The sequence below is a fragment of the Labrus mixtus genome, chromosome 1, assembly GCF_963584025.1.
Source record: "Labrus mixtus chromosome 1, fLabMix1.1, whole genome shotgun sequence".
Lineage (NCBI taxonomy): Eukaryota > Metazoa > Chordata > Actinopteri > Labriformes > Labridae > Labrus > Labrus mixtus.
The window spans coordinates 22761832-22775411 of record NC_083612.1 but is presented as its reverse complement, the minus strand read 5'-3'; the positions used below and the strand labels follow the sequence as shown (position 1 = coordinate 22775411).

Sequence of the window (13580 nt, the reverse complement as noted above, 5' to 3'; positions counted from 1 at the left end):
CCTTTCATAATAATTCATATAGAATTTTTGTACATGACACAGTTTCTGTACAAGCTGTAAACGTGCTCTATGCAGTTTCAGGGTACACCAAAAGTACAGACGAGGCAGAGCAACTTGAGCTGAATACTTGTGGCACACACATGGGGCCAACCAGACACAGGAAGTAAACGAGGAGGGGGGGATGTGAAATGCGAGAGCCCAAGAGGAGCGGTGGAGTAAGTTTCAAATCTAGATTTTCATATTTGAAAATCCTGATTTTCCCCCAAAAAAATCGATTTATCCCCAATCCCTACTGCATCATTAGACTGAGCTGACTCAACACATCTGTGGTGAGGTGCTGTGGTTAACTATTGGATGAAAGATGTATAATAAAAATAGAATGAATTCTGTAGCATCCCGTGGAACTCTTATAATATAAAAAAATCTAATTAACAACTGCTGGATGCCCAATGTGATTGAACTGATCCAACATCACTGCACTACGATTGCATTAGTAAATGTAGCCTCTGTTGGAGGATTTCAGAATTCATGGTCAACAGGAACTCAGTCAGTCCTCCTGTGAGCAATTCGTCCATGGGAACAAACTGCATCACCTGTCTGTCACACTCAGGCGAAGGGGTTTTAGCCGAGTCCTCCTCTCCTCTTAACAACTGACCCATAGAGTCTCGGACGTTAGTGAGAACAGGGAGTATCCGTGCAGCAGCTTCAGCGCAGAAGCCAACACACACAAGAACAGAACCAACAACGCCTGAGGGTGGAGGACACCTGAAAGTGACTGAGCGAAAACACACATGCAGGCAGAGCACAATAGCTGCTGTAACACGGGTGAGGGCAGACAACACGGGCAGCAGCAGGGCATCCCCAGAGTTCAGGGTCTGTAGGGAGGACACAACACAAGCTAAGAGCTGCTGCTGGTACAAAGGCTCCCCGTCATGCAATAGGACACATCCTCTCTGAGGAAGGGAAGGCTCTGCAGAAAATGTTATGGCCAAATTCTCATGTTGGTTTTCACCCCAGACGTGGCTGCTGCCAAACACCAGACACTGTCTCTTCTTTTTTTTCTCCTCACTGCTGCCTGGGTAGACACAGAGACCTGCAACTTCAGACAGAATGGAGGCAGCGAAAACAACACTGCAAGAGGCACAGGGTGGTGTGAGAGTCCAGTCTAGTCTTGAGTCCATGAGGGCTTCATTTAGATGGTTTAACAATCCTCCGTCACAGACTGCAGAGTTTCTGACTGCAGGCAATGCAGCCCCAACAATAACGTACCATGAATCCACCAGAAACTCAGTCAGGGGTCCCTCCAGCACACAGCCAATCCCACTGGCCTCAACGCGGTGTCTCTTTAGCTCTGTGGCATGGCAACCCCTCTCGATCCGCTCCCTCCAGCTCAGGGTCTGCAATTCCCTGCGCTCATTGAAGGAGCCTGTTTGCTTCTTCTGTCCCAGCGGTCGGCCCGCTGAGACGCTGCAGCAGGCGGGACTCACCGTGTTACGAGAGACCCATCGACTCCGGGGAAGGAAGCTCACCTAAACACAGAGACCAAATGTTTGATTACAAATATGCACAAATGAAGTTTATCAGGAAATACAATGACTGTAGTGAATAATTAATTACCAGTTGTTTACATTCAGTGAAATAACAGTGTTTATTAAAATTCTATTTCTTAAGGGTTTCTACCTTTATTTAGCCTTCAGCTCTTATACAAAGATGCTTCATAGAGTCACATGTATAAAGTCTTTCCAGCATGAGATTTACATTTAACTTGATGTCATTTATCAAAGAAGGATTGACAGCTTCTGTTACAGCCATGCTTAGCAGTAGGGTGAGGCTGAACTTGCAACGTAGCCACACCCTAACTCATCATGCTGCCATGGTCATGATGATGGAGCCAAATTGCTAATGCTGAGCAGGTATACGTAATGTTCACCCAAATAATATATATAAGAGGCAGACAAACCCACCACAATGTTATCCATTAGTATGTGCATTGTCAGTTTGGCCTAACATGATGTTTTTTTGGAGACAGATGGTAGCATGTGTAAAGTAGAAGGTGGAGACGTTTTGCTTTATTACTCATTTACTCCGATTAGGACCATAATTGACTAATTGAACCTCAATCTGTATTGAAGAAGACTTTACAAAGGTGATTGAGAACAAAACCTCTGTAGAAAAATATATCCTGAGATGATAAATTAAGTGAGAGTTAGGCTGACAAGTAAACTTTCTTTTTGAAACCAGTGATTTCTCATCCTGCTGACATTTAAAAAGCATGCACTATGTAACTTTGGCAGCGGAGCGGTCTCGTGAGTGTGTATGGCTTTATGGCACTAGTTCACACACAGCCTTCAGCTAAAAAGAAGCCAGTTAAGAGATGGAAGACGGATATAGAGAAAAAGAGAGCAAGAAGGTGAACTGTCAGGAGTAATAATGGATAGGCTTTTACATGTTTGGCAAGAGCTTCACAAAACAGTAGGCTGAAAGTCAGACACCGAACTGTAACACACCGTTCATGTTTTACGTCAGTGAAGTTGTCCTCAGAGACCTTAGTGGTGCCATTACTCACCAAACCGAATTTCTCTATAATTTTGCTTGAATATGCAAAACATTGACTGATAATAGCTTCTAAAATGTTCCTTTCTTTGTGTAATATAATGAAAGATTTGATTCATTTCTGTTTAGTATGTCAGACTAAATTCAGATGTCAGGCCTGTTCAGATACTACACAAACTGATGTACCAGCAGAAGATGTCTAATCTGGGACTTGGTTCTGTTCAGGTCTTTTTCTCTTTGGGTCTGATAAGTCTGTTACAGTGAGATACACTTTTACCAGCAGATGCTAAATCTACACTGTGCTATGGTTTTTCTGCCCATATTTCTCACTGGGAAACTACATCTCAAAAGTACTCTAAACTGGACTTCACTGAAGGCCTCAAAAGGACAGTTTCACTTTAGAAAGAGTTTCACTCATTCATTTTTAATTCATTTATTCCCTTTTAGGTCAACGTGGACAAAAAAAGTCCCTTAAGTGCTCAGTAAAAAAAATGAAAGCTTAACATTGAAAATTCAATGACGACGAGGGAAACTCAATCTGCTGATGAAGAAAATGCGATACGATTTTTAACTTGAGCAAATGATCCTCTAAGTGAACTTGTTTTGTTGTCTGCCATTTCAAAGCTCAAGAATTTCTATAGTGACATCAAATGACAAGTTCATGGTTCAAGGAACTCCTACCTGGAAGCGCTGCAGGTATTCCTGAGCTGTACAGTCCCTGATGTAATCGAGATGCTGCTTCTGCTCTGCACTCATTCCTTTAAACAGTTGCAGGTTTTCTGTGATCGTCCTCACCTGCAGTGCGTGGAAGTATGAACTCACTTCTTCATGCTGTTTCAAAAAAGACTCTGGTAAAAGAGATTTTGGGAAAAGTGTCTCACGGTCAGCCATATGTGGTCCATAGTTACGGATCAGCTTGGAGAGCAAAGGCCTCACTGCCTCCTTTCCGTCGTAGTTCAGACATATGACATACACCTCAGAGTTTCCTGCTTTGCTAGTTGCAGGTTTGAAGACGTTTACAGAGTGAAAACAGCAGTTCAGCAGGTAGAGTAAGCAGACAGAGGTGTGTTCATACAGAGTGAACATTTTCAGTACGAAGGAGCCACCCGGGCTGAGGAGCAGCAGTGCAGCTGTGACCTCGCAGTAATGTAGCGACGCCACCAGCGCCTCCTGCTCATCCGGGTTCTCCTGACAGTCAAAACTCCCATCTGCTGTCACTAAGTCGACTCTGCGCATGTTGGCCACAAACGCCTGCAGCTCCAGCAGATGTTTCTGCAGCATAATGTTGCCTGTGTTATCCGAGCCAAAAAACCACCAGGGCAACGTGTTGGCAATCAACCGATCGTCTGCAATGGTGGTGCTCCCTCCATTGGCCTCATGGTACGGGTTGAGAGTGTTGGCTGCCCAGCTCCAGTCACAGTAGCGTGTAGAGTCGCTCGTTTTGATGTAGTGGTTTAGAGAGGTAATGAAAGCTCCCGGAGCCTCACAAAGGTGGACCGTGTTCAGCTCTCCGTTTTGAAGAGCCTCCTCTGGAAGAAGATCAAATGTTCCCAGGATCTCATAGAACTTGCACCAGGCCTGGGTGCAGATCTCGGCGTTGGCAGCAGAACGCACTGTGGCGATGACTTTCCCGGCTCGATTTGTGGAGTTGGTGTGCTGGTGCCAGACCTGGACGTTCTTGTCACTGAGCTGGTTCTTCACATCGTTCAGTAACACTTTTAGGTCCTGCAGCCTGCAGTGCTCCTCTGCAGAGTGTCTGAGAGCAGCATTTGGGTCAGGGATGCACCACTCCCCGCTGGACGGTTTCACATAGGTCCTTACTTTTTTAAAAAGACTCAGAATCTCAGTCTGTGTGTCCTGGTCCAAAGCGACCATGTTGTTGAAATGGTGCAGCTTGCTGACTTTCCGTCTGGTCCCATTGTTTGAGCTCATCCTCCTCACCTGTTGAAAGACAACAATAATAGTTTAAGAAAAAAAAAAAAAAACACACACACATCTGCATCACTGATTTTCTTTTTAGATGTGATCCAGCAGATGGTGTAGTTATTCTGTGACCTGCTTACATGGCACAGGTTGAGTCAATCTGAAGAAATAAATTCTGCAAGCACAACATTTCACAGTGAATTTAACCAAGGCCAAGCTCTGCTGCCCCTCATTTCCCTCTACATGCATGAGTGGTGTTGAATTACTCATGTTGACTCATTGTTTTGTGGTGTCCTCAGGCAGCAGGTCAGACTGTAACTACTGGTGATTTCTTCACAGGGCCACCCACTCCAAAAACAAGAGATTTTATGAATCAGTCACTACTACAATACATGTTTCCTCTTAGTCAACAGTGGTATTATCATTACATATGAAGACAACAAGAGGGTCTAAAGTCTAACAGAAGCACTCCTAAGACCATATATCTCAAAATTGTCCATTTTCATGAGCCAAGAAAACAGCATTTTTTTACTTTTGATAATACACTTCTTAAAATTGAAAAACTTTAATTTACTTCATAAATACATTCATTAATTATATTAAATTCACTCAAGATGACAATCATATTATTTTGCACTAAGGACTTTGTCTTTGGCAGTGGTTCTCAACCCAAAATAATAAAAGCCCCTAAACTGATGTGTAAGTGATCTCACACCTCTTTGTCTCATCTGAATCCATGCTCATGACTTTCATAAAGCCCAGATGTTTATAATATATAGTTTATGGCTTTATTTTTGGTCACACTTAAAAAGAAAGACAGGACTAACAGCAGTCACTCAAACAACAAGCATGCAGTCTATGGGGTGTGTCATTTTAAAGACATGCGTACAGGAGCAAGCATGCAGCCAGCCTAAAACAGCCTCCTAACAGCTCTAGACAACGGCCTTATAAGACAAATTATCTCACTGGTGCAGGCGCTGTAATGTAAAAAACCAACCCAGTTGAAAATATCAGATTTTTTTTTTCTCCTACACAAGCTTCTGGCGACCCCGAGGTTATGAATCACCGGTCTAAAGGTGCAGAAAATGTACAGAGAAAAACACAAGAGGAAGAAAGGATAAAGAATAAATAAAACAGAATTATTGAAATCAGTAAAAACTAAAATATAATTAAACAAACATGAAACAAGTAAAGGCAAAACATTCACTGTGCAGAGAAGACTAACTTTATTCTTTAGTTTTCCAGCAACATCTGTGAACACCAAGTTTGAAGATTGACAAATTTCACAAGGAATATTTGTTTACTGCTGTTGTCACCCATGAGCTGGTAGCCTTCAAGAACTATATTAAAGTCGATCTCTGACCAAAAGTTTTTTTAGTACAAAATAAATACTATCATGATGGGATCAAAATTGGGGGGTTTTTCAACTTCATGTAATTATTGAACAATTTCTAACAAGTGACACATAAAAAATTTACAGTCTTGAATCAAATTAACCCCAGAGCTAATCCTCTGCTCGCGTGCACATGATTTAGATGACAACAGTGGGCAGCAGAATGCATTTCTGGGTCATTTCTTGATTAGTCTGCAGTGACTCACTGATGAATGGCAACGTACTGTAACTAATGGCAGCACATTCATCAATTATTCATCGTAAATCAAATTGTCAACCACTGCTTGTGTGTATGAAAGTCTTCTTCTCTGTGCTGTGTTAGTAAAAAGGTTGACCAGCTGCTGTTAACATCACTCCCTAAAAAGACAAAGTCAAAGTATGTAAGCTACTAATAGTGATATTCATCCATACCATCATCAATAACCAATTGTTTGGTTTTGTAGCCTTGCATTGAAAATAGTACAAGTCAAACTAAAATTGTATCCTCAATACTGCTTGTAATGACACATTTTAGCAATTTAGTATTCCCTGCACTGTTATGTTGAAATAACATCTGAAACAGAATAAGTGATGTATTTAAAATTGACGGAAGTGTTGAATGTTGTCTAAGTGGATCCACAATGTGATAAAACATGTGTTTCCTCAGCCAAAGCAACATTGTGCTCCTCCAGCAGCGCTGAGCTCTCTGTGAGTTTTGTCTTCAAATATCTTTAAGCTCGTATTTACATGACAAACTTTCAAGACTTTTCAGAGATGTTTCTATCTGAATGTGAATCAGGTGTCAACAGGTGTATGTCGGCACAGACTTAGACCCCTTGGAAAGGATTTTTCAGAAACTCACCGTATAGTTGGCAGCAGACAGGAAACTGAACCAACCAGGCTGTCATGTGACTGAGATCCTCAATGCGCATGCGGGTAACTGTGAGGGCGGGGCTTCTTTAAAGGACGAGTTACGCTTTTTATCGTTATCATTTGATACAGGACGGTCTATGATTTTTATTTGTGAACCAAACAAAAGCACAAAAACAAAGATTGAAAATTAATAGTTAACTTATTATTATTTTATTATATATATGTTTTTTAACATTTAAATTATAGATTTTTTAAAGGTTCTATATGTAACTTTTTTTTATGTATAAATCGTTTTTTATCGGCCATTAATAAGCGAACGGTGTGAAAAAGTAGATGTTCACTGTCTATCTGTGTTGACTGTATAAAAAAAATTCCCCGGGTCGTATTTTCCGCGAAAGCTCCAGGAAGTGACATTTTATGCGCGTTCTCAACGTCCTCCTCACTCCGCTCTGCTTACAGAGATCAACAGTACAAACTCATCACACACTCTCGGTCTTCACCTGCACAGCCAGAGGCCGACTTCCACACACTTCTATCTGCTCTAGGAGCTCTCAAAGGTGGACAAACTCATCACACACTCCCGCTCTCAGCCAGTGCCTGCAGAGAGCGAGTAACAGGTTACAGGTGCAGTTCACCTAACGCACCTGTAACCTAATGGCCATGCGGTAACGCTAAGAACACAGTATTTTTGAAAGTTACATATAGCCCCTTTAAGGTTTTGTAATTTATTTTGTATTCATTTAAGCTCTCCTTTTACATTCAAATGCCCTCACATTTTCTTGTAGAATAGGAACTTCTTTTTTATGAAGACATCCTTTAATATCACTTCCACTGGATTGTAAGTGGGGGTTTATAAACCTGTCTGCAGACAAGGTCAGTTATTTAATAAAGTCCCTATCTTATTTCTAAAATAACTGAACTGATAGGATGTGATAGGCTATTCGAAAAAAATCAGAGTATACCTTTAGCTGGAGGTTTGAGCTAATGTTAACCCAAATATTTTGATATTGAAATTAGTGTATTCAAATAATACTGTAATCAACTATGCATTTATGATCTAAAATATCATATTGGATGGATTAATGTTAGGTCTCTGTAATAGAGAAATTAATAAGGTATTTTACCTGTTCTTTTGTAACATTAAATAACAATGAGTTAGGTATTTTACCTGCTTTAGTAAAGTGTCCTGAGATAACATTTGTTTTTATTAATTGACGCAATACAAATAAAGAATGATTGATTGATATAGTGAAATATCTGACAACAATGTGTGCATAGACATAGACAGAGAAATACTTAATATACACTGTAGTTTCATGTTTTAACTTTCACTTTGTGGGTAAATTCAGGAGAATTTATGACTATGAATACTCTGTATTATCCTCTATTGTTCCAGATTTTCTTCTGTGTGCATCTTCCCCGCCAGATTATCCATGGTGTACTGATCTGCGTGATGTTATATAATAATAGAGCTCTTAAGATTGAGAGCATCTGAAGACTGACTGTGGATTGCACTTTTTCAATGCTGTTTTAAAATGTTGTTTAAATACTGTTTGTATCTTACAATATACTTCACATAGATCAGCTATGCTGCTCATACAATGGTAATCTATGCTTTAACAAACAGAAATATGTGACTAAGTAAAAACAGGACACACACAGAAGGAGTCTCATTCATAAATAATGGACCTTTGGGATATCCAGGTGCAATTAGGATTTCCAAAAATGTAGGGTGTAAACATTCTAGCGTTTGATTCCCTGCCATAACAGTAGCACCTCCTGTAATATTAATGTGTGCGCTGTAAAGTTATCTTTCTATTTCTGTCCTAATGTTCCTACAAAGCTATCCAAATGCAGCATCTCAAACTGCGACAGATGGAGGGAGGCAGTCAATTCAAGCAGATGTTTGAGGAGGCTAGGAGGAGTTTATTTTGGAAATGATGGAGTGAGTTTCGAAGATTAACTGTGCAGAAAGACTCATAATGAGAGGATTAAACCAAAGTATTGTGGTTTGAAGTCAAACAAAAAGATTATGAGAAGCTGATTATTTTAGTAAATTGTTTTACCCCTGTAAAATTAGTTAAAAGATGTAGTGAGTTTTTTTCTTGAATACACATTGAGTCACGTAAAATAAAATAAGGGGGGGGGGGGGGGCAAGGAAAGTTTGGAGTTTGGAGTATTCAGTATTCAAATCAAATGCAACACAGTAGAGTAGCTATATGTCACTATTGGTATTAAAGAGATTGGGGTTTTAAAGGTCATATGTGACTATGGAAAAATTAAATGTCCTCTGCAAATGGGTAGAGAGACAGACAGCATCCATACTGTGTATTATTCTAAAGGGCAGCCAATCACGAGTCCCCTCCAGCACTCAGCTCACTCAGGTCCCCACTAACAAACCAACTGTGTGACTCTGCCACTGACTCTGTCCTTTTGAAGGACAAGTGTCTTACACTAAAAAACTAAGTGCAATTGCAAAGTGAAATACATGTTCCCTTCAGACCCATTGCAGGTGGATGTTTTGGGTTTGGACTTGATTAAAAAGAAATTAAAAAGTTGAATCCATGATCAAATGATAGTCCATATACTAACCAGTTGCCAGATGGGACATGGGGCAAACTTTAGCGAAAGAGGTTCGGCTTCATTTTTGTATAATGGAAGTAGATGAAGACGTGCCTTCATATACAGTCAACGGTTTTAGCCTTGCTAGCATTGTTGCTTTATTGGTGGCTCTTTGATCTGTTTTTAAGTTCCCTACTTTAAACTTTAAAATCTATAAAACAACTAGATAGTTGTCATGAAAAGTGCTACTTTCTGAAATATATATATTTATTTTTGTTTGTGTCTTTATTGGCGAAAAGGGACATTGGAGAAAGTAGCCACAGGTGAATTTGGTACCCTGGCTGCCCACCTGACGACTAAGCCTCTGTACATGGGCCGCGTAGACTAACCACTCGTCAACCAGTACCTCTGAAAAGTGTTACTTATATGGTACACAGGATTAATAATACAGTCTTTGATGATCCTCTGACCCCCTCTCTCCTCTCCTCAGCAAGTTAAAAAAATATCTATTCAGTGAAATATCAATACATCTGCTTGATAAAGTGTTACACATCTAGAAGATGAGAGTTAAAGATATAGCCTATCATTAAGTGTAATCAAGTCAAATTTTAAATGTTGTCCATTACTTTGGTTTATGAACAAAAATCTTTTTTTCTGTGTAGCACTCATCCACCCCTATGATGCTGTTAGTGTGCAGAGAGAGAGAGATGAAATTGGAATACATGTATAAAGCCGGCATGGTGCTGTTTTCTAATCTTTGTTTTTATTCATAGCCTGCATGTGTGTATGAATGACAGGATTAACCCTGTAACATGTCTCTAAATCTAACGGTACCTACGCAGTATAACACAGTATAACAATTCTTCATGCACATTCACACAGTATGTTTGATTTTCCTGTTTTATTTAATAGATGTTTTTTTTTACTCACTAAAAAACATTCAGGGCGTGAGAAACTATTTTTAAATATATTTTAGATATATTTCATATAAATATACCATTTCACCAAACATTTGTAACATTCAAATTCAAATTTTGCTTATTGTCTTGAACATGTATTTTTATTGAATATTCTGTCTTTACATGAAACCAACTTGGCGCTCTTAAAGCACCACAAATAGAACTTAATGTTATCCTAATGTGTTACTCTCACACAAGGTAACTGTGGCCTCTCCTTCACCTGAGCTCATTGACAACTGCAGCGATTATCCTGCAGAGTTCAGCCCGGAGGTCAAAGATCTGCTGTCACCACTTCAATAAAGGTCTGAGCAGCACAGTGATGGATGCATGTTATCGCCATCATGATGATCGCAGCCTGCTGGTCATAACCTTGATGCATAGAAAACAAGGTCATACACGTACATACACATAATCATGCCATACAGACAGTGCAGTTAGACACACACAGGCACAACAGTCTTAGCCTTACATCCCTTTTCTTTGGTACAGAGTCATAAAACTACTAATTAAACAGGAACACAATTTTTGTCCATTGTTGACACAAAAGGTATATGTGCAGATTTCCATCAGTGTAATATAAAAATATGCAGCCATCCTTTTTCACACAGTACTTTTGCTGACACTCTTATCAGGACCAATTAACATTTAAAAGGGACGTTGCCACAAATTGCCATTTCATTAATTATGTCTGCTAGAAGCTTACATTACAAGCAATCTTTCAGTAACCAAGTAGCTACAGGGGACAGCATAATAATGAGGACTGGAAATAATTTCTCAGAAGCCGAGGAAAGTGAAAAGATAATCTAATGCAGAGAATAATTGATGAGTTTTTGCCAGCCACGGGGATATGGCTCCAGGACAGGCAGTGATGATCGGTCGCTGTTTGGTACGGACTGAAAAAGTACCATAACTGTTAGATTGGATGGGCTTCAATAATGTGTTGCACAGATGTCCAGTAATATGAATCTTAATGACTAAGGTGGAACCTCTGACTTCTCACCCAGCACCAAATTGGCACTCATTTCTTTGAGTGAAAAGCAGTGAACAACTGCTGGATGGATTGCTGCGATATATTGAAAACATATTTCCATCTATGTTCCACATGTATGTTGCCTTCAAGAAGAATTTTAATAACCAGCCAACTGGTCTGTACCAGTGCCTGAAAAAGGCTTGCTGAACCCTTTATGTCCACAATTTGGAACAAAAAGGCTCTGAGCTGTTTTTTGCTTTTAACCAGTCACATTTTTGGAGGTCACACAGCCTTTGGTGCTTTGCAGACCTTGCAAAACAGTGGCAGAAGGGAATCTGTTTTGTTCAAACAGTTTCTGGTGGGCAGGTGAGCCCTGGCATTAAATTGGCCTAATCCCCAGCAAAGAAAAAGGCCATACAAAACATTAAAAGATGAATGGTAAGAGACAAAAGGCTTGCCCAATTACACATCGCAAATTATCATCAAAACTTGACATTTTCAACATGTAGGTTGTGAGCGCTGACTTTGTTTTTTCAAAGTTTAAATGATAACACCATACACTGAACAAAAAGATGGACGACATACAGCTTTCCCAAGTGAAGCCAAAATATTTTAATCTCCCTCGATAGCGACTGCATGCACAATGTTATCAGCTCCGCCTCTTCCATTTAAACAGATAGGACATGAGTTAACTATAAAACCAAAATATACAGTATGTCAATTGATTTTTTCTCAAACATGGTTTCTGTCAGTAGTTAGTATACTGTACAAATGTATACCTGAGGGTTAACTGAATTGAGAATTATAGTTTGAATGAGTTATTTGAGGATATAAAAAGGGGTAAAATGCCATGATTGACAGCTCTGTTGACAAATGTGGCTCCTGAAGTGCTGTTAGCAACTGATTAGCAGAGTAGAGGAGGAATGGCTGAGGAAACATGATGAACACTAACACAGGAGTCACTGGACATTACCTGTGAATATCTGCTTCGAACCAACAAAAGACTCTGTGAGTCAGACTACCTGCACGGTAAAATATAACTGACCCTTTATTTGACATAATGTGCTACATCTACTTTGTTTATGATTGAATACATGTAAAACTTAATACAGTCTTATACGCCTCAAAAGTTACCAACATGTGAAAATCACTTTATAAATATAAACATGCAAATCTTTTCAATTGGCACATAATGGCATATGTTGGGCCTCAGCCATGTGTGCTGGACAAAGGACTCAGGGTTGTATCGCAGTTCTCAAGCCTGACTAGAGTTATTTTGGAGGGAACTATACAAAGGAGTGTGGTCTGCTGACACCAGAGGATAACCTCTCCAACAAGATGGACTCCAGCATTCCAGACAAACCCTCCTCCTCTTGGCTTACATGCTGAATTCAAGCATCAGAGGATTCAGCTGACGACTTCCACGGCATATTTTTAGGAATTTTGGGCGCAATCAGATGCTATCAGGTTCAAGCAAAAAGAAGAGTTTCTTTCCTTTGATTTTTCGTAAGACGTCATTGAACGCAACTGGACAGGAGCGCTGAAGGAAGCCCACTGATCCCTGAATCCACAAGGACACATAAAGAACTCGGCTCCTGCAACCAGAAGACCCTATAGAGCAACGCTCGGGTCGAAGATCTGAATCATGCTACCCTCCTCCTACATCTGCCACGAAGGAAACCTGCCTGAATCTGTTGATTTAATATTCAACAGAGTGACGATCTAACCAACTGTGCAACGTTCACCAGGAGTTACCCCAAGTAAGAGCTTTGGTCTAGGCAGAAATATGCATCATTGTTGATGAGACATCACATTCTGTTTAATGCTGCTGCATTTGTTTTACTGTGATGAACCGCCGTGTTCGTCTATGTGTGTAATGCTATGCTAGTTTACCTTCAGATAGACCAGTGTACCCGCCATTGAATCAAAGTCCGGCCACTGGCTTTCTGGTGTTAGACTTCTGGAAGTAACAGAACTCAGCTCAGAGAGCTCAAACTAGTCTCTCTCCACCATCTTGTTTTTTCTCTCTCTCTCTCTCTCTCTCTCTCATCCACACACACACACACACACACACACACACACACACACACACATAACTACACTTTTGCACCTCATTCATAAGCCTTGCTTGATAATGTTTGTTTGCTTAAATTAGTTTGTAATAGTTATTTGTTTGGTTAAGTTCACTGATTTTGGATTGATGTTGCTTTGTTTAAATAAATTCTGTTATAATTTAAGAGAGCAGTTGTTTGTGATTACTGGTGTATTTGCATTGTGATATAAGCTGGGTGCGAGGGGTTGTGTACGGATTTCACGCCTTCAATTTATTAAATATAGTTATTAATTATTAATAATATTAGTAATTAAG

At 40.0% G+C, this 13580-nt stretch overlaps 1 protein-coding gene across 1 annotated transcript; it reads right to left on the bottom strand.

Annotated features, from left to right (window-relative positions):
* Positions 1-440: 440 nt before the first annotated feature.
* cmtr2 (cap methyltransferase 2) lies at positions 441-6774 on the bottom strand. Its single transcript, XM_061045639.1, has 3 exons — positions 6711-6774; positions 3235-4494; positions 441-1529 (listed from the first exon to the last, which is right to left on the bottom strand). Exons 2-3 carry the CDS (start codon positions 4483-4485, stop codon positions 480-482), a joined length of 2301 nt encoding a protein of 766 aa, XP_060901622.1. The 5' UTR covers positions 4486-4494; positions 6711-6774; the 3' UTR covers positions 441-479.
* Between the last annotated feature and the right edge of the window lie 6806 nt (positions 6775-13580).